This window comes from Orcinus orca, chromosome 10 (genome assembly GCF_937001465.1).
Source record: "Orcinus orca chromosome 10, mOrcOrc1.1, whole genome shotgun sequence".
Lineage (NCBI taxonomy): Eukaryota > Metazoa > Chordata > Mammalia > Artiodactyla > Delphinidae > Orcinus > Orcinus orca.
The window spans coordinates 91,777,044-91,799,351 of record NC_064568.1 but is presented as its reverse complement, the minus strand read 5'-3'; the positions used below and the strand labels follow the sequence as shown (position 1 = coordinate 91,799,351).

At 40.2% G+C, this 22,308-nt stretch overlaps 1 protein-coding gene across 3 annotated transcripts in view; it reads left to right on the top strand.

Annotated features, from left to right (window-relative positions):
• RNF144B (ring finger protein 144B) overlaps window positions 1-22,308 on the top strand; it is an 83,603-nt gene that overhangs the window by 25,032 nt on the left and 36,263 nt on the right. For all 3 annotated transcript variants that reach the window (XM_012534381.3, XM_012534380.3, XM_012534378.3), the window contains exon 3: window positions 13,111-13,215. In XM_012534381.3, coding sequence (XP_012389835.1) covers window positions 13,111-13,215 — 105 coding nt within the window. The remainder of the gene's footprint in view (window positions 1-13,110; window positions 13,216-22,308) is intronic.

Sequence of the window (22,308 nt, the reverse complement as noted above, 5' to 3'; positions counted from 1 at the left end):
CCCAACAGAAGAGTGAGAAGAAAAAGCTACTTGGCTGAATTCTCTCTTCCCTTCAGTTGTCAACTCAGAATGGCTTTCAGTCTTAGACCTCAGCTAAATGCAAAGGTTTTGGTGACCAGTGTCGTATATGCTGATGGGGGTAGAGAATTTAATTAGAAATAGAGTGAAATCTCAGTTACTTATTGTCTTCTATTCCATTTTTCCTTGTTCTCTTCTTTTTAAATTAAAAATTAATTTTTAATCTTAAATGTGACATGTGCTGGTTTTAAAACAAAGTTAAAAACCTTTCAAAGTCTTGATTATATGAACAGTTCACCTGTATCCCCTTCTAGACTCTTTCTCTGTTAATGTATAGAAACACATGGATGGATACACATTCGTGCACATCACGTAATAGACAAATGGGATCTGTAACTTGAGTTTTACAAATTGAACCTAATGTTTTGTGGACATGTTTCTATATAATAATGTACAGACCTACCTTCCTTTTTAAGTGCTGCATAATGTTCTCTGGTATGGCCGTATCAAAATTTATTGAACTAGGTCCCTCCTAATGATGGGCCAGTTTTTGCTATTATAAATAAACATTTTTGTACTTACATAAATATGAAAATATATCTGAGATAAATTTCTAGAAGTGGAATTGCCTAATTAAAAGGTGTGTGCATTTTAAATCATCATGTGTTGCCATGTTGCCTTTCCATACTGTTGTGTCAGTTTACATTCCCACCAATGGTGTAGGAAAAAAACCCCTTCTTTGACACTCTGGGTATTCTCAAACTTTTCACCTTCTCTAATCTGATGTGTGAAAAGAACATACTATCTCATTGTTTAATCCATGCTTCCTTTTTTAAAGGAGGAAGTTAATTGCAGCAAAACAAACTCATTTCATGAATCTATCTTTAAAAACTATGTGGCTCGTCCAGTGCCAGTACAGTTTCAAGCTGATTTTATACCTTGGTATTCACAGTGCTGTCAAATTAGAAAAATGGGCCCTGTCTGGAAAAGTATACACATAGGAGACATGAATGAATGAAAAAATAACGCTCATAGCGGTGGGCTTAAGGTGGTGGGAGATGCGTTATCACACACACACACACACACACACACACACACACACACACACACACACACACACACAAACTCTATGTTCAGCGACAAGATGTTACTAAGTAGGAAAAGAAACTTAAAAACTTAGACAAGTGGCAGCCGAAAAGGTTGTGAGTTAACTAGAAAATTCAATTAACTCTAAAACACCATTTTCTGAACATTTAAGTTAATCAAAGTTTGGTTAGGATATGGATTTCAGATATGCATGGAACCTCTTGGGATCAGGCTGGACACAGTCAGTGCCCCGTTTCTATGGAAGTAAATAGCTCTGTGTTAAGTGAAAGCCTCAGTGGTTTTGAATCATTTCCCACCCCCAGTAAGGAGGTCCTTTTGGTTCGCCTCTTCTGGAAAGTGTTTGTGAGTTATTAGCCACGTGAATGTAGGGTTTTAATTCAATCTTTTTGACCCTCTCTTTATTTACCTTAAAAAAAAAATCAAGGAAGGGCAAGCAAGAGCATCTGAGTACCTACTATGTAATATTTATATTGTAAGATAATTATTTTTTCCCCCATTTACTCTTACCCTGCAGTTTACAGATCAAGAAACCAGTGCAGAATTAAGTTCCATACTCTTAATTCCTGAATCATAGGGTAGTTTGGACGAAGTAAGAACAATCTCTGTGAAAATACATAATGTACCGCCTAGCACATGGTATGTGCTCCCTAAATTTCGTTTGTTAGCGTGAACAATGGATGAGGCCCATATTAGGTTTTTGTAATCCTAAAAATTTCTAAAGCTGGACAATGGCCTTTCTAATGTAAAATTGACAACTGGTTTTTATGTACGTAAAAGGTGAGTCAGTACAAAGAAGATGTAAGTAGCAAATGATTTTAAAAAATCCAAGGAATTCCAGAGACCAGAGAGTATATGTATAATCTGAATACACTGGTGGCCATAGCCCCAGGTTGAAGGGATTGAGGGGTGTGCTATGAACGTTCAACTGTGTGACCTCAGGCAAGTTATTTGAGGAAAACAAGTGCTGAGAGATTAAGAGGTCTGTTTTACACACCTGGAAGCTTCCAGTACACTTAGTGTATATTTAGATGTTGAAACTGAAGTCAGGGTTCAAGCCCAGACTTCCTAATTCAAAGATGAGTGTTCTTTCACCCCCTCATGCATCATGCTTGTGGAGTTACTGGCGTTCCCTAGCGGTCGTCAGTCTTCCAATTGTTTCCAAGTGCTTCCCGTGTGCTGAGGGTAATTAATGAATGAGAGACTCTAAAGCAAAGAGATCTTTATTGCAACTGGAAAAAAATATTTTATAGCTGTAAAAGTTTCCTGGGTATGGTATGAAATGCAGATCATTTTAATATGGAATGGTGTCTAGTTTTTGAATAATTCTGTGGTTTATGGGGTCAGTAACCTTCAGATGGAACAAAAGTAGTGTTTTCAAGTTATAAAGATTCCAGTATTTTCTCCTGCTTTTGTTCTAATGGCAGAAATCGTGGTGAGGTAGGGGGGAAGTAAGCAAAGGCTCTGTCTCCACTAGACCTTGGTTTAAATCTCAATTCCTATATTTACCAGTCATGGGAACTTAGGGTAAGTTACCAAACTGCTTTGTGTGAGGTGGGAATAATTCCGTCTCAGAGTTACTATGAAGATTAAACGAGATAATTTTAAGACGCATACCAACGCTATCATAGGAGCTCGACAAATATTCTTATTGCCATCATCTCCTCCTTTCTCCTGCCTCTCATGTAATGAGTATTTTAGTTCTAGGCCAGTGGTCCTCAAACCAGCAGCATCAGGAGCAGCTGTGAACCTGTTAGAATTATACATTCTTGAGCCCCACCCTAGACTTACTGAATTAGAAACTCTGGGGATGGGGTCCTGTGATCTGTGTTTCAGTTCCTCCTCCAGGGGTTTCCGATGCACTGGTCCAGAGTATTTGCAGAGCACTCTGTGAGTGAAGTACATATGAGTTGCTCACTATCATGTGTTTTGAAGAACCTAGGGGCAGGACAGGAATAAACACGCAGACATAGAGAATGGACTTGAGGACACGGGGAGGGGGAAGGGTAAGCTGGGACAAAGTGAGAGAGTGGCATGGACATATATACACTACCAAATGTAAAATAGATAGCCAGTGGGAAGCAGCCGCATAGCACAGGGAGATCAGCTCGGTGCTTTGTGACCACCTAGAGTGGTGGGATAGGGAGTGTGGGAGGGAGATGCAAGAGGGAGGAGATATGGGGATATATGTATATGTATAGCTGATTCACTTTGTTATAAAGCTGAAACGAACACACCATTGTAAAGCAATTATACTCCAGTAAAGATGTTAAAAAAAATCCTTAAAAAAAAAACAAAAAGGGCTTCCCTGGTGGCGCAGTGGTTGAGAATCTGTCTGCTAATGCAGGGGACACGGGTTCGAGCCCTGGTCTGGGAAGATCCCACATGCCGTGGAGCAACTAGGCCCGTGAGCCACAGCTACTGAGCCTGTGCATCTGGAGCCTGTGCTCCACAACAAGAGAGGCCACCACAGTGAGAGGCCCACGCACCGCGGTGAAGAGTGGCCCCCGCTTGCCACAACTAGAGAAAGCCGTTGCCCAGAAACGAAGACCCAACACAGCCAAAAATAAATAAATAAATAAATTAATTAAAGTACCCTTAATTTAAAAAACAAAACAAAACACAAAAAGAATTTTTTTTAAAACAAATTTATTTATTTATTTATTTTTGGCTGCATTGTGTCTTTAGTTGTGGCACACGGGCTTAGTTGCTCTGTGGCATGTGGGATCTTCCTGGCCCAGGGCTTGGACTCTTGTCCCCTGCTTTGGCAGGTGGATTCTTAAACACTGCACCACCAGGGAAGCCCAAGACAAAAGAATTTTAACAATGAATATCTATATTCCCACCACCTCATAGATTCTAACATTAACTTCTTACTGTTCTTGCTTCGTCACACATCTGTTGTCCATCCCTTTAATTTATCCTTCTGTCCTTTGTATTGTGTAGTTTTGTTTTGTTTTGTTTTGTTTTTTGGCCACACTGTGCAGTATGAGGGATCTTAGTTCCCTGACCAGGGATCGAACCTGTGCCCTGCGCAGTGGAAGCGCAGAGTCCTAACCACTGGACCGCCAGGGAATTTCCTGTATGATATAGTTTTAATACTCACTGTGAATTCTCTTGTAGAATGTAAGTACTGCATTCTCCAGTTGTTTGCTTAGATTGGTTGAATGGTTGTATTTTACACAGATAACTTGCTTAGTCTTACGTCATGGCTAAAGGAGTTTCTTGACCCTTTATTATTTTGGGATTTGTTCCTTTCTGTGTTGCTGAGACCTTGTGTGCATTCTGAGGGAGTCAGAAGGGCTGCTTGAGAGTTCAAATAGGGACTCTTTAGGGACACAGGAGGAGGAGGGAGAAAGTGATAAATGAGTTCAGTGGAATCTACCGATGTTTAATCTGGGATGTCCTTATTCTCACTGCCTGTCCTGGGCCTGTGGGCTGGGGCGCTGGGGCCAGCTGAGGGCTGGCAGTTCTGAGGTCTAATGTTTCTTTGGAGGAAATGGAAGGATGTAAACTTGGCAGGCAAGCCGCCTTGTTGTTGTTTTTTTCTCTTGGAACCATTGGTTGCTTTTCTGGCTGTACTGTGTCGTAAGATAGCATCTGGCACAGAGGGTTCCCTTTGGAACTAGTATTAGAATTGGGGCCTGCCTCTGTTAAGAAAGGCAGCACAGGTGAGACAAAAGGGAAAACTTCAGTTTTCCCCTGAGAAAGTTCTTGCAGGGGTCTTTGAAAGAGTGATGGTGACTTGAATTGCAGTGGGTGTGGTAGGAAGTGGTTAGATTTGGGGCCTGTTTTGGTTGTGGAGTTTGAGGAAGAGAGGAATCAGGGATGGATGGTTTTTGCTTTGGCTCCACAAGTAGGTAATTGGTTTCAGTTACTGAGATGGGAAGCCTGGGGATGTGGGGAAGCATGTGTGTTGATATGATGGGGCAAGCGGATTCCAAAGCTCTGCTAAGTCAAGTCTGAGGCTGTGATTAGACAACCAGGTGAAGATGTGTAGTAGGCGTTTATTGGATATAGGGGTAAGAGAGAAAGAGGCGTCAAGCCAGAAGCTCTGAGGTTTCTGGGTTGTACAACAGCGTGCATGGAAATGCCATTCCTAGAGATAGAATACACAGGACAAGGATGGGATTTGGGGGAGGGGATCATGAATTCAGCTTTGCATGTGAGTGTGAGGTCCCTATGAGCCATTCAGGGCCCAGTATGCTAAGTACCCAGTTTGATGAGCAGCTTTGGAGCACATGTGGAGAGACCTGGCCTGGAAGGGTAAATTTGGGATTCATTGATTTATTGGTTGAGATTTGGCCAGGAGAATGGAAATCACTCCTGGTCTTTCAAAACAGGAAGTTTCGTTCAGGTGATTGGTTATAAAGGTGATGGAGGACCGAGAAGCCAAATAGGGCAGTGAAGCACCTAGATATTAGCAACAACAGGAAGCATCACTCCCCTGGAAGCTAGGGGACAAGAGGAAGAAAAGGTATTACTAGAATAGGAGTTAGGGTATCTGGTGAGAGCTAGAGCCACTGTGGGAGCTAGAGCCATGGGGAAGGGTCCTGTCCAGGAGGAGCAGGAGATGCAGCCACTGTCGGAGGTCAGTACAGAAAGCAAAGGGGTGGAGGTGGAAATGCCCAGGCTCCTTCCCTCCTCCCACCCTCTAGTTTTTCTAGTAATGCCTCCCATTGGCCAAGTCTCCCTGGAACCCGGGAAGTACATTCTCTGCGTTACGGAGCAGAGCAGGAAGTGGGGAATGGACCTGAGAACAAATAGGCAGTGGACCAGATAAATAACTAGTTATATCTAGTTCGTGAGGTGACCAAAAAGAAAGCGTGAAAAGAAAAGAGTTTTGATCCCATCCTGAAATTCCAGCATTTAAAAATTGAGTAGAGGAAGTAAAAGAGATTGAGGAGGAATGGCCGGAGAGGAAGAATGAAACTCAGAGAAGTGTGGAATTCTGAAGGCAAGGGAGGAGAAAGTTCCAAGAAAGTAGGGGTGGGTTCATTGGGTCTTAGACCGCCGAGAGGTCAGGAAGAAAGAACGTGTGTATGGATGTAGTGACATGGAGGTGGCTGTTGACTTTAGCACCCACTTCAGTGAAACTGTAGGGGAAGAATGGGGATGGGGCTGGTGAAGGAGGCGAGGGCAGACAGCACTTTCACACACTGACTGAAGAGAGGAATGAAGAAGGTAGTGTACAGCCAGCAATAGGAGTAAGGGAGGACTGTTTTTCTTTAAGTAGGATATTTTTAGGCATGTTTAACTGCTGGGGAAGAACCCAATACATGGGGGAATATGCATGATATAGGAAAGAAACTAGATGATCAATAGGGTAAATTTCCTGAAAGTCAGCGGGGAATGGGAACTAGAAAACAGTGGAGTTGGCCCTGGAAGGTGGTATCAGCTCATATGTGTCCAAGGAGAAGAAAAGAGAGGAATGCCGCAGGTGGGGTGGGTTTCTGTTTCAGTGATTGGAACAGAAGGAGTTTTTGCCGCAAAGCTGGTAGGTGGTAGATTCATGCTTCCAGCTCCCACAGATGTCTGAGTGTCTACCATGTACCAGCTCCTGTGATGGGTGGTTCCAGAGGATATGAAGAGGAGTAAGACAGGATCCAGACCTTGAAGGTGTCTGGGCTACTGGAGAGATATGCAAGTTCACAGTCTCCTGCAATGTAGGATGATAATCGCTGCATGATTTCCATGTACAACATGCTTCAGTTGTTAAAATCTAGTGTTACCTAAGGTGTTGATGGGAATATTGGCAAGTAGGGAGGGAAATCCGAGTCTTCTGGAGAATTGGAGGAGAGGAGGCGGTTGTGTAGTTTATAAGATTCTCTTTGGAGGACTTGATATTCTAATACATCCTCAAGGGAAAGTGCTATACTACCAGCCCCACTGCCGTTGAGAATCACACTGTTCTCCTCCTTTTGATGGATTTAGTAGGGATTTCTTTTGAAGGGGAAAATAACTGGAACCCCAATATTGAGATAGGCTAAAGTAAAAATAATTTTAAACTCACTTAAACTGATAAAACATAATACAAAGGATAAGCACCTTAAACTTCTATCTCAAACAACAAGAACATCAGAATAAATGCATAAGCTAAATATTAACTAAAATTATAGACCGATAAAATTCAAGTGAACATTGATGTGATGGGCGATGTTTAGTTTCCACTAAACGACTTTTAACAGTTAGGCTCTGAGTTTGGTGTGTTCCAGTGAACAAGTGGTAATTCAGTGATCTTGCCACTTTTCTGTGTTGGAATCACTAAAAATCTTGATTTGTACAGCTTTCACTTGGCCCAGATACTTCCATTGTTTTCTCATCAGCCTGTGACAATGAAAGCATTCCTGCTTGGCAAAACAGGACTGCCCCACCAGCACAAGTGTGAGCGTTGACATTGAGTGGAAATGGGTCTTCTCTGCTTTAATTAATACCATTAAATAAACATAAAATGGGGGGAAAAAACCTAGCCATGGAGAACTTGGGAGCTCCCAAGAATGCACCTTTGCACCCAGTTTGAAAAGTACTGTGCTAGCTGGTCATCAAGGTGCTGTGAGAGCAGACAGTCTGGGCGTTGCATCAGACTGGGGTCCAAGGCAAGGAAGGCTTTCTCGAATAAGAGAAGCTTAAGGATGAGAAATGTAAAACTAAGGTCTCTTTTTAACATTAGTTACGGTTTGTTGTTTGATTTGGGGCTTCTTTGTAGTCATCTGGTACCAGGTTTTCCTATCAGTCCTCTGATGTCCTGTGTAGTTGACAAAGGAGTATGAAGGTGATCCCCGTCACTAGGAATATCGTATTTGTGAAAAGTCAAGGTTTCTGAAAGGGGTTTTGTAAGAAAAAAGTTTTAGGATCATGCTGTACCAGGAAACAACTTACTGCTTAGCTATGGGTTGTTGATTTATTTGAATTTTTTTGAACCCATTATATGTTTCCAAGCCAGGATACTTTGGGTGTGTTAAAAGGCTTTTTGAATTGGAAGAGATACCATCTTGAGTTGTACTAATAATTTAGCTCAACGGCATCCAACAAAGAAGGCATTATTCTTGGATCGTGTACACACATCATAGTCTGAACTGGAGTAAACAGAATATTGGCTTCAATAAGAGATGTTATTTAGAACACACTTGAGACATTGTGATGTAATTGTGTACCGAGGCCGAGAAGTGTTAGTCTGCATTTTATTAAATATCCATTTTAGTGTACAGCATTGTACTAGGAATGATAAAAAGCAGAACAGACACTTACTCAAGGCCTGTCTAGCTTTTGACCTCAAGTACTTCCCCCCTCATCACCTTCTTTCCCACCCACGGCTGAGCTAGGGATGAGAAACCCTAAGTCAATAGGTCGCCAACTCAGCTTCAAGCCACGTGGGCTGCCAGTTTTTATTTGACCTCAGAACCCCAGCACCGGCACCTAGAAGTGTCCACGATCCTGGGGCTCAATTTAAACTTTCAGTGAATGGCACTCATTACCTCTCTTCTCCCAACAGTGCCCGTTGTCCTCTTACCTCCCCTCCCCACCCTCTTGGGGTCACATCTCTTTTGGGGCTTTCATGTCTGCGTGCCTGCCTGAAGTTCAGAGACTTCTATTCCATCGTCTTCTTCTGTACCTTTGCATTCCTCTTTCACTATTCAGAGTATTTTCATGTATTTATCCTCATGGAGGACTCTCCATTTCCCTGAGAGTAGGCTAGGCAGGTGGTATTGTCCCATCTTATAACTGTGAGTGCTGCAGCGAGAGAGGTTAATGACTTGCCCAAGATGCAGAGGAGACTTTTAGAGCTTGTACTTCAATCTTGATCATTAGAATCCAGTTCCATCAACTATTCATTGTAATGCTTTTTCTTAAAGGAAAAAGGAAAAAACCTTTAAGAAAGCTATAATGTAGTAACAGAATGAGCAGTTGTATAGTAAATATATTGGTGTGTCTGTGTGTGTGTGTGTGTGTGTGTGTGTGTGTGTGTGTGTGTATAATTCTTGTGGTGGATACATAGGAGCTTTGTCTGAATGTTGTAGCCCTTTCTGCCTTGTCTACCTAATAGATGAGAATATCTAATGAAGAATGCCCTTTGGTCAACTGGAAAATAACATCCCTGAAAGGGGCCTAGAAGAAACCCCTTTCTGGGAAGACTCCACTGTACATAATTCATAGGCTCTCAGGGTTGGAAGAGACACGTCATCTGGTTCACCAGGTGTTTGATGGTTAAATCCTTGGTTAGATCCCATCTGAATTCTTGAGGGCTGTGGAATGATTTTGAGGAACAATCATTATTATACATGACCCTTAATGACCTAAAGATGTTTCTATGTTCTATCAAACTAAATGGAATATTGGCGATTTAAAAGAAAAAGTTGTTTCATTATCTTTTGGGTCATCGGAGCAGGAATAAAGACGCAGAAAGGGGAAGCTGGGATGAAGTGAGAGACTAGCATTGACATATATACACTACCAAATGGATGGCTCGTGGGAAGCTGCTGCATAGCACAGGGAGATCAGCTCGCTGCTTTGTGATGACCTAGAGGGATGGAATAAGGAGGTTGGGAGGGAGGGGTTATGGGGATGTATGTATACATATAGCTGATTCCCTTTGTTGTACAGCAGAAATTAACACAACATTGTAAAGCATTTATACTCCAATAAAGATGTGAAAAAAAAAAGATTTTTGAAAAGTTCAATTTTTGAAACATTTCCCTTCGAATTTGTTAGCTGTTATGAAAATTGCATAGTTAGACATTTGTTTAATCCTGTTGTTTAATGGAATGTGATTTTTTTTTTAATATGACTCAATGACGGTAGTTTTCTTTTTTCTCTTTCTGTGTTTCTCTGTATTTACAAGCTAGGTGCCATTTCTCCCAGAATTGTTAACCATTGTACGTAGGTTTAATTTGTGTAACGTGCACAGGGGTTCATGTGAATGCTTATGGTTCTTTTGTGCTTTAGCCAGAGGTACTGAAGAAGAGAGGGAGGGTTTGAGATTAAATTTTTGTGAAAGCTAATAGAAGACATGTAATGAACCTAAGTTACTTGAAAATTCATAAGAGGCAGTAACTTGGGCTGGTTGTTTTCCCTCTTTGCCTTTGAATAGAAATGCATGCCCGTAGTGAGGGAGTGTCAAGTGCCTGTGCTGTAGCGTCACTTAGCAACATGCACTTACGAATCTCTATTTTGAAGCAGTGTTTCTCAGAATTTAAAAAAAAAAAAAAAAGGTTATATACTTAGACACTGTAGTCAGTGTATACACCTCCAACTTCTGTCCTAAAAGCACAGGTCAGATAATATTGTGGTCAGGAGAGTCTTTGTGGGAAGCTTCAAAATTCACTGGGTTTATGTATCCTGGTTGCAGTGTATCTAAGAGCATTACATTAGCAAATAGAACATACATTATAAACTCTTGGGAAAACTTAGATTTCAGCTTTACAAGTTTGCAGTATAAGTTGAGATGAATTTTTTTGCCTATAAAGACTCACATAGTCTCTTTAGTTCCTACTTAACTCTAAGCCTTTTCTATAGATGCAAATAAATAGTTCTACAGAGAGGATTGAATAGAGGTGTGTGTGATGTTCTCTTATAAATATCTGCTCTGTTTATGGAGCTTCTCTACCACAAGTGGTTTAACGAGTTTCCTGAAGGGAGTGGAGAAAGAATAATCTCAGAAGGCTAAAGGATTAACATTTCTCCACCAAGTTTTTAGAAGTCTGAGACCAGGTGAAATGCAGTAGAAATATGACTAAATATTCTGCATTTTGCACACTTCCGAAGGGCTTCCATGTACACAATTTTAGCTTTGTGTTTGTGCGTATGAGTGTTTAAAACCCTGTGAAGTAGCCATAACAGGTATTATTGTCCCCATTTTAAAAATTAAGGGAGGCAAGTCGGGGTCATGGTTTAGGTAATGGTCCCATTGTCACCTGATAGAGTGGCACTGAGGCTAGAGCCCAGATATTGGGATTTGACGCTCATTATACTGTTCACTTTGTTTTTCTCAGATATCTTCCCTTTGAGCCTCGAGACCATACATTTTCACTCTTTCTACATCAGTTTCAAGTGGCAGCGGGAGAGACCAAGGCAGGAACGCTGGAATCTGTGTGGCAGTTGGAAGGCCAAGAGGTCCTCAGGAGCAAAGCTGGGTGGACAGGGCTTCACATCATTGACTCATTTATTTGTCCCTTAGTGTGACACTATTTTTCTTAGCCACTTTTGCAGTTCCTCTCGAGTTTTGCCTGTACATTGAAGTTCGTCCCCACATTTCCTTGCTACTGCTTTCTTATCATTCTTCCTCGTACTGGAGACCTTGTCTGGTGTAGTAACTCCTAGAGCAAGTGATTGTTCACTCTTCTCTTGAGCAAAAAAGTGAAAGTTAAAATATTATATCTATACGTGGTCAGTTGTAGGGGAAGAGTGACTTAAGAGGACTCTGTTCTCAGATATTGATTATTCTCCAATCATACTAAATCATCTTTTATTCCCCAATTCATACTAAATCTTAAGCATTTTCCCATGTCTTTAAACATCATTTGAAAATACTTCTCTCGATTCGTCAGCATTCTATTGCATGACTTTAGTATAATTTATTGAGGCCTTTTTCTTTTTTGGATATTTAGGTTATTTTCTAGTTTTTTCTGTGATAAAAAACTGACTCCTTGGAAAAGGGAATTTTTAAGTATTTACCGAGTTAAAAATATGGTTTAAATGGTTTGCCTTAGTCATTAATTCATTACTACATTGTAACAGTAACTTCAATCAGATAAATGCATGATTGTTTTTCTGAAATAATACAGTTGTGATAGTTTTATTTTCAGACAGGGAAAATGCATAAAGATGGTCAATGGAAGGAAAAGATTTCACAATTATGTCATTAGGATTTATTTACTAGTTAAGCTTTTATAAAAGGTGCAACAGCAGTATTTTTAATGTAGCAGGTTGATACATAAATGTATAGTGTTGTAAAAATCAGAACCAAATTATGACTTAATCATTACTTTGTAAGAGTCATTAATTTATTGACGCTTATGTATTTTGGGGGGTGTCTTCCTCAAACATTTGAGCTTGATTGTTTTTCATCATGCATATAGAAAAGAGCTCACCAATTATAAGCAAATTAGTAGAAATTGAGGAGCCAGCTTTTGAATTTCTTGAGAGTTTGATCTCCCGGAACTATGCCGTTTAATTCCCTGTGGGCCTGTGGGGATGGGTTGGAAGGGAGAAGGGAGGGGTGGGAGGTCTTCCTAATGCTCTCAGTTCCTTTTCAGTCTGACTCACTTCTCCACCCAGTGCCCCAGATCCACACGCAACAGGCAATGAGTAGACCAAGTTTGTCTACGGTGTTCTACTTCTTCTCTCCGGATTTCTTATTTCCTATCCAATATTTTCTCTCCCCGGGTTCTCCTCAAACTTCCTCATCATAGCATCTACCAAGGCCTATAGTTCTGGGAAGGTCTCATTCTCCCAAATTGTCTTTGACACTTCTTCTTCCAGGTGTATTTGCTATAGAGAGTATTCATAGGGGAGCCAGTGCCTTAATCTTATTTTGATTCTGTTTGGCAAGCTCAGCACGAGGGTCACAGGGTTCTACTTCCTGGCAAATTTTGAGGGAGAGGACCACTGCGTAAAAATGGAACCGGGAAGTCATGTAAGTTAAAAAAAAAAAAAAGTACAAAGAAGGCTTTTGCCATTAGTGCAAAAGAACATTTCTCCTTTTCCCAATCTATGGTAGATAAAATGTGTGAGCATACAGGCATTGACTTGTTGCCTTGGATAAACTCAGTATTCTTAGGACGAAGTCATACATAATTAATTACCTGTCTCTGCATTCTTTCCAGAGTGATGGCTCTTAGTATTATTCACACTCATGATAACTTATGTTTCCTGAGTACAAGAGCCCCAGGTCTGCCAATTAAGGAAGAAGAGGCAGTGGCGGTTATATAACCTTGGTGCTTCTGTAATGCAGTGGGTAATTATCTGTCTTTTTTTCTTCTTAACTCCTAGTGTCTGAGACAGTACATGCAGCTGGCAATCCGAGAAGGATGTGGGTCTCCCATCACTTGCCCTGACATGGTGTGCCTAAACCACGGGACCCTACAGGAAGCTGAGGTATGGATGACTGCACTGATTTTTCCCTCTTTCCTGTTGACATGATTTCCTACGATCTTGACTCTTTATGTACTTCTCTGCCAGAGAGTCTAGAAACAAAATACAGAGGTTAACTTTTTATTTTTTTTTAAAGATCATGTTTTATTTACTTATTTATTTTAATTAATTAATTTATTCATTTATTTTTGGCTGCATTGGGTCTTCATTGCTGGGCGCACGCGGGCTTTCTCTAGTTGTGGAGAGCGGGGGCTACTCTTCGTTGTGGTGCGCGGGCTTCTCATTGCAGTGGCTTCTCGCGTTGCGGAGCATGGGCTCTAGGCATGCGGGCTTCAGTAGTTGTGGCACACGGGCTCATTAGTTGTGGCTTGCGGGCTCTAGAGCGCAGGCTCAGTAGTTGTGGCGCATGGGCTTAGCTGCTCCGCAGCATGTGGGAGCTTCCCGGACCAGGGCTCAAACCCGTGTCCCCTGAATTGGCAGGCAGATTCTTAATCACTGTGCTACCAGGGAAATCCCCAGAGGTTAACTTTTTAAAGGAGTACTTTATTGCTACATACCTTGGATTCTTTATAGAAACTGTTAAAGCTGTTACTTACTTTGGTTCTATTTCTAAATGCCCTCTGATTGTTGAAGAAGCTCTAGAATAGGCTAAGGTGCTAGAAATTTACCAAATGTGAGGTTTGGAGGCTGAATAGTCAGTGGCCTTATCTGAATAGTCAGATCAACAGGTGACAGATTAGCCACGGTTATAGATAATATAAATTATTGTGATTCTGCAAAGGTAGCCTGAGTTGAACCATTTCCAAAGAGCAGAGAAAGGCCTTTCATTCAATATTTATCAGGCATAGAAATGTCTTTTTTGAGTGAGTTCTTCTCCCACTGTATTAAGACTGTGATGTATCTCTTTCCTTTGTTTTTTCAATCCCTGATTAGTAGCTTGCCCTTAAATCTGCTTTCAACCTTCCGGCCCTGCTCACTTTAAATCTTGTCTGTGTTCATGTAGTTGCTTTCTTAGCCAGTATACCATCTAATCCTTTCAACAAACTTATAAAACTGAAGCCCAGAGTGTCTAAGTAATTTGCCCAAGAGTGCATATCTAAAAAGCAGAAGAGCTAGAATTCCAATCCAATACTTTCTGACAAATTACATGGCTTTAAGAGTAGAACTAGGTAGATAAATAGAATGCATGATAAAGGACTTGACAATTGAAAGCCCAATAGAGTGCATATATGTGTATAGATATATAGGTGTGTGGATATGTATGTATGTGGATACGTGCCTGTGTGTGTATGAATATGTGTATGTAAACACGATACATACACACACATGCTTTGTATACAAATATATATGCTTTACATATATATCCTTTGCTTTGTACGCAAAGCAGTCAGAAAGATGTTATAGACCATATTTAACCAATCTGCATCTGAGCGCCCTGTGTTTAGCTTATGAAATATCGGGTAAGAGGTACAATTGAGCTTGAAGTGTTTTGGGGGGAAGAATAAAAGGAATACATAATGGTTTAGAAGTTGTTCATTTTAGGAAAATCATGAAATAAATTGAATTTTTAAAATAAAAAGGCAGTATTGAATATGTACATCCTGTGGTGAGAAATGTTTACTTTTGTGTGAGTAATGGGTAGAGGAAATTAAAATGGGGGAAAATTAGGTTATCTACCAAGAATACTATTGATCTGTGCAACTTGGAAGTGGTTTTTAAAATGAGACCCAGATTTGCAGGAGCATCTTCCTATACATAAGCCTTCCAGGGAATATGCTTCTTTTTTTTTTACTGAGTGTACAATGTGCCAGGCCCTGTTCTGGGCCAGGACAGAGAGGTGAATAAGACAGTCCCAGTGCTGTCCTCCTGGAGCTTCTGATCTAGCAGGGAGACATTATACTGATAAAGAGCCAGATAATTATAAGAGGAAAAAGTGTGAGACGGAACAGGCAGCAAGAGCCGTGTCTGCCATGGAATCTTATTTAATTCATGTATGCAAAATCTATTAAACATAAATGAAGTGACGTTTCTAAACAAGCCTTTGAAAGTAATCCCAGTCTCTCTTCTAGATAAGCCTACAGGTGTCTATTTACATCTAACTAAAATTAAAGTTAGAGATTCATTCCTTTGTTTGCACTGATCACATTTTAAGTACTCAGTAGCTACATGTGGCTCGTGGCTACCAGGTTAGACAGCACAGAACAGAACATTTCCATCTTTGCAGAAAGCTCATTACACAGTGGCGTTCTAGACTTTGAATGAATGGTAGCCATTCGCCATTGACATTTTGGATATCAAATGTTGGGGCTAATGTTGTACAGATGAATGAAGACAGGCCATGGTTTGTCTGAGAGATCTCTAGAACAGTCTAACTTTTCTGGTTTTCTTAGTATAGACATTCCCTGGTCATCTTCCCCTGTAGTTCTCTTCTCCTTCTTAATCCTTACTTTTCCCTCTGTTCACGTGCTCATTCACACTTCCCTAGGGCTGATTCCATTTACCCAGCTTTACTCGAAAAACAATTTTACTTTTAGGCTGCATTAAAAGCAAATAAACCCATAATGGCTCTTAAAAATGACAAAAGGATATTTGAAAAACAGAACGAAAACATACTCCAAACTAAACTATGGTACTTCTTACATTCTCCAAAGTCTGTTTCCCATTAGGTAAGTAAGAGACACTCCAGGACATTAAAGGACCATTTCTGTACTCATAGGTCTGGCTAAGAGCCTGACTGAAGATGGGCGTGAATTATAGTAATCAAATGTTCTTAATTAACTTGCCACTATTTTTTTTTTCAGAGTAAAAAAATGTGGTGGTGGTGGTGATTGTCTCTCATTTTTGAACTGAGAAATGAGTAGGTTATAATGGAGCTATTGGTGGCTTCGACAGTTTATATGGGACTATTCCTTTCAAAGCAAATACCTGACACACAGGAGCTTGGGCTGTACCATCTCCCTTTCTGACTTGACATCAAGCTTTTCTCATATACAGTTATTATTATTCTATCACATAGCTCTTAATCTAGATATTATTGAGTATATCACAATGGGGCTTATCGACATTGTGCTCGACTGGATTCTGTCTCTATGACTGCTTCTTCCGTCATTTAAAAAAGTATTTATTTTTATAGGTAACACATAAATATACTTTGCTTGTTAAGAATAATTCTGAAAAAAAAAGCAGAATTCTGGTTAAGGCTGAGGTTCCCTTTGTGCTGCAGCTATTTATAGTACGATATATGGTTCTTCACCCTTCATTGTCTTACAAAATGCATGTAAGTCTAAAATTTTTCATCTTCAAAGGACACCTCTGAATGCTTTCCTGTGTAGGTCTAGCTCACACAGTTGACTGTGCTTCATATGTGTGTCTCCTGCAAGCTGTAATGCTCCCAAATTGGCTCAGTTGTGGCTCTGCCCCTTCACTTCTATTTATCAGGAGTAGCTTCATCAGCAAAGCATTCAATGCCCAACCCAAATACTATTTACGTAAGAAACAGCAGAAAGGGCAGCTTCCCTTCAATGTCATGGAAGCTGGCGGGAGTCAGTGACTGGAGGACTTGTGCCCTAGAGGCGCAATTACTGGGACCCCGGGGGAAAAGGAAAACCTTACTTGCGTCATCTGGTGCTTTCAGCTGTTGCTCAGCAGCGTTTCGAATGCACTTGATCCAGGAATCTTGTCCAACATGGAATTATGAAAGGCAGGACACAGATGGTTGGTCCTGATAGCATTTCTTCAGGCAAGGTCTTTGCTTGAAGTTAGTAGCCCTGTTAAAAAGGTGATGACTCATTTAAGCAGTTTCCTTACTGTGTTAGGGAAGTAACATACCACCACAGGGAGAACCTGACCCATTTGTCTGGGCCATGTCAAATTTGAGTGGCGAGGGACTTCCCTGGTGGTGCAGTGGTTAAGAATCCGCCTGCCAGTGCAGGCGACACAGGTTCAATCCCTGGTCCGGCAAGATCCCACATGCCGCGGAGCAACTAAGCCTGTGCGCCACAACTACTGAGCCTGCGCTCTAGAGCCCGAGAGCTACAACTACTGAGCCCATGCACCACAACTACTGAAGCCCGCGCACCCTAGAGCCCATGCGCTGCAACGAAGAGTAGCTCCCACTCGCTGCAACTAGAGAAAACCCGCATGAAGCAACAAAGACCCAACGCAGCCAAAAGTAAATTTAAAAAAATACATATTAAAAAAAAAAATTTAAGTGGAGCACATACCTACAATTACACGGCCTGAGAAGTTGAACTTCTACCCCTTGCCAGCTGGCAGTGGATGACAGGGAACAGCTTCTCACCCACCAATACTCCTTCCAAGTCCTGGGGCACTGACATGACCTGCCTTTACTGCTGATGCCACAGCACATACCCGGAGGATGAATGGGTGCAGCTGTTCTTGTCAAGAACGGGAGCTCCAGAATTGCTATAGGAAGGGATTTAGGGTGGGGCACTGTGGAAGGACTGGGATGGGGGGATGGAGGAGTGGAGTGCCAAGAAATTTGAAGTTATATTTGCAAAATAAACACAGTTTTTACTCGTATCATGTGTTTGTTTAGGGTGGCTTATGTAAAGGCTGCTGGAATTATAGGAGATCCAGTTGTTCCCCCCAAATCACCCTTTAGCCCTGTCTCCACTTGCCGTCTTTTCATTTAACTCATTTTCCCCCCCATTATCTGAGTATGAAGCTGGGGCAGAGGAAAAATGAGGATGCCCAGGCAAGTGTCCATATCGATGTTCCTGTAGTTTAAGGACCTGAATGGGAAGGGACTGAGCATGTCTATAAACAACCTTTGACTGTGTTCCCTGTTGGCTGGAGAAGAATAAAACTTTGGGGTGGCACAGGATAAAGGAATCTGCCATGCTGGAGTTAGTAGATGTTTTTGAGATTCCAAGCTGAATTTTGTCTTAGAACATATTTAAAACGTTGTTTGAGGGCCCGCACGCAGCAGCGAGGACCCAATGCAGCCAAAAATAAATAAATAAATGATTTTTTTAAAAAAAAGGTATAGCTATATAATTTTTTAAAAAACTGCATGTAAATGGAGAGTAATGTTTCTAAGCTTCTCCTTTAAGTAAAGGCAAATATAAGAAGACTCAGCAGCAGTGGGGTGAATGTGTCACGTGGATGTGCACGTGGGCATATCCCTTTTACTCACTGATGGGCTGAGGGAGAGAGGCGGGGGATGATGTGGGAAGATGTACTGAGGCCTCTGCAGAACAGGTGGAAAAAGAGGAGTGAAAGCAGCCCTTTCTGAAAGATTCCTGGCCCTGGAATTCCAGGTCTCCTCCATCTTTTGCTTCCCCAATGGGCCATACCTTCCAGCTCTCAGACAATGATGCCCTCTTGTTTTTTCAGCTAGGATTTGATAGCTAGTGCGAGCTTCGTTTATTGCAGTCATATGAATGGGTGGATGGGCCAGTTTTTATTTTCTGGGTTGTGATAGGAAACATTCTTAGTTTCTGTGTTAGCGTGATAGGGCACTTATCCATACGGCCAGTACTATTTCTCTTACCAGTATTTTTGCAAGTCACAGCCCTTCAAAAATTGCCAAAACCTTGACATGCTGTAATGATCAATTTCTGTGGTCAGTTTCATCTCCATATCTACTGATCTTTTGTATTCTATGTTCAGCCTGTTCCTTTCATTTTTAAGAGCAGCCATAGCAGAAGTATGATTTAAAGGGTCAAACCTAAGTAAAGTCCAGCCTATTTTTTCCCTCTTCTGTCCTGGCTTTCCAGACCTTGATGGGTAGTACATACATGAAAGCCAATCCCTAGCTTTTGTGTTTTAACCATTTTATTTTTCTAACTAAAAGCATATATTGTATTTATCAATATAATGAGAACACACTGTACTCTTAGCATTAATGCTTCTCTGGCAAGCAGGCTTCCCTGTCTGCTCTTTCTTTTCCTTTGGTTTTTGTAGGGTTAGTGTCAATGTAGGTGGCGATGTCTGCTCAAATATTATGGTCATAGTTAGTAATGGTCCACAAGGGTGTGACTTTTTGTTTCTTCTCATTTGTGGATTTTAGCTATATCCAATTAACTGTTATATATAATAGTTCTAGCACCCCACATATACGTATATTCTGAATTCCCTGCCTATGCTCTGCTGTAGGTGGAGGGGGGTGAAAAAGTGAATACTTTCATCAGAGTAGGAACTGGGTATTGAATAAATACCCCCAGGTTCATTTTTAACAACAACAACAAAAAAGACAGTGATTGCAGGTAATTAGTAGCCTTTTGTTGTTATTATTCTGATATTATTGTTTTTGTTCTATTAAAATGAAACTGAATTTGCCTTCTCTTTGAATGAAAATTTTTTTTCTTTTTGGAAAGTTTCAATAGTGATGAGAAAACGTGGTCTTTGGATAGGAGGAGAGGAAAATTTTTGTTTAACAGGTAGGTTAGTAAAAATTTCAAAAGATAAATAACGAAAAATCACTTTAAATCAAGTTCAGGATTTTTTAGTAGTTGATTTGAGGGGGGAGTTCTCTCAATAGATGAGAAAATACTTAGAAATTTCTGTTTCTAAGAAATATGAGTCTGGTTAGTAATGGATTAGAGCTCACTGAATAAAATAAGCCTTGTTAGTCTATATCGACATGAATAAACAAATGCATGAGGGATAAGGGACAACTCTTACTTATAACAGAATTCTAATTAATAAATGCGGAAATGAATGATGGAAATAGAAAATCATTATTAAGCAAGTAACACAGTGATAATTATTATAGGCAAGAATTATTGATAGATACAAAAATTAGTGGGAAAACGTATGATGAAAAACAGTGTATTTGCAGAATCTCAAAATATCTCACTACAGGATACTTGCTGGTTACAAAGGGTAGAGAAATCTGGCAGATATCACCTTAATCAAGTTAAAAAGTTAACATCGACAGTAATGAGACAGATTGTCGTCATGTATCTCCTGATGACGCAACATCACTTCTGTGATATTCTTGCTAAAAATGCACAGCCTCAGCCTGATCATGAGAAGGCATCAGACAAACCCACATAGGAGAACATTGTACAAATAAGTGGCCTGGACTCTTCAAACATGTCAAGGTCATAAGAGCCAAAAACAGGCTGAGGAACTTCCATAGACTGGAGAAGGCTAAGGAGACGTGGCAACTAAATGCAAGGTGGTATCCTGAATTGGATCTTGGACTGAAAAAAAAAAAGACATTAGTGGGACAATTTGTGAAGTTTGAATATGGACTACAGATTAATTATTTTGTATCAGTGTAAATTTTATTATTTTAATAATTAACTATGGTTATGTAAGGTGTTCCCATTAGAAGTTGGGGGAATGGCGTTTAGGAACTTTATACAATTTTTTGCAACTCTTTGTAAGTCTAAAATTATTTCAAAATAAAAAGGTGTCTTGGTGTGGTTTTGAATGATTTGGAATTTGTTTGTTGGCAGGAAGAGGATAATTGAATACATAAGACACCTCATTATATATAATCTCTTTTATTATTCTCTAGGATTTTCAGTTTTGCAATCAATCTTAGTGTCCTTTTGATTTGTTTCTTTTTTCTAAGCAGTAGCCCCTTAACCTGTGGCCTGATTGAACCTTCGGTAATCATCCTAACACATTTATTTCAATTTTATAATTGTAAAGACCTCGAGCAATAGTGACTTAGCTCCACATAGTAACAGAACCAGGAATTTAATACTCCGGATCAGCTTTTTTTTTTTTTAAACTGGGTTCAGCTTTCTCTCATCTAAAGTCAAAGTATATAAAAATATTTCAGAAAATTACCTCTAATCTATGACATCTGAAAAATGGTAAGATCAAGGAATAGATCTTTTTCTAAACTTATGTGTACATATTGCCTCCTGAGTAACTTAAGTTTCTTGAAGGCAGCTTTGGTATCTCCTTCCTCTTTTGTATCCCAAGCTTCCAGCCAATGCTTTGCCTGTAATAGACTCTCAATGAGTATATGGAAAAGAAGTCCAGGAGGTAGGGGCTGGAGAATAGACTGGTGTGTTTTGTGTTAACTTTATTCCAAAAGGATCAAACCGTGAGTGTGATGGAACTAACTTTTTGTGTGAGTGAGAAGTGATGGAACTAGCTTTTTTGATCACACATTTCAATAGAAAAATTGATATACCATATTAAGACCTAATTCCATACAAACCTTTGAGCTATAAAATAATAAATAGGAGATACAAGGTAGAGTAAGAGACAAAAAGTTAGAGACCTCTGACTTCCCTGTTGGCAGTAATGTGTCCTCGGATGAAATTTATCTTTCTAATTTAAAATTAACTTCCATCACTATCATTGTTGACTTTTTACTGCATTAATTTCTGTCCTTTTTCTCATTAGAATTTCATCTGTGTCTAAAATATCTCCTGTTTGCTTTGTCTTCCATCAACTCCGTTGGACTTAGCTGTTATATAAATTGCTTGTCATTGAAAAAAATCATAATTTTTAGGGGTTGCCTTTCAGGGGTTTGAAGAAGGTCTTCATCAGTCCAGAAACTATTTTAGGTGGTGGCAGTTAGAGTACAAGACTGTCCCATAGAATCAAAGACCTCAAGTAGCTTCTTTTGCGGAGGGGGGGGCGTGTTGTTAAAAATAGATTTCTAGAATATCACTGAGGTCTCTCAGGCCCAGATGACATCATTCCCCAAGTACCATTGGCCCAAAAGTTAATGTCGTATTAGAGTATTTGTCCTCCACCTGCAGTGAATCAGTGACTAAGTCAAGAATTATACTCTGATTCTTAATGCCTCCGATCTCTTCACGAGCCTGTACCTTCTGTCTCCAACTCTGCATTTTATTTGAGACACCTTTGTCTTTCAGGAAAGATGTCCACATAGTATTATAACAGATGAAACAAAACTGGCTTTCAGTATGAGAAAAGCCTAACCATACTTTTAAAAAAATTATGGTAAAATACACATCATGTAAAATTAACCATGATTTTTTTTCCCAGTGATTGCTAAGGAGCTTTTATTTAAGGTGCCAGATGAAAATGCAACATTTTCCCCCCAACTGGAAAAAATGTTATAACTAAATTTACATTTTAGGAGATTTTACTTGGCACATAGAAGACTGAACTTGCCCATTTTGTGGTTCTTCA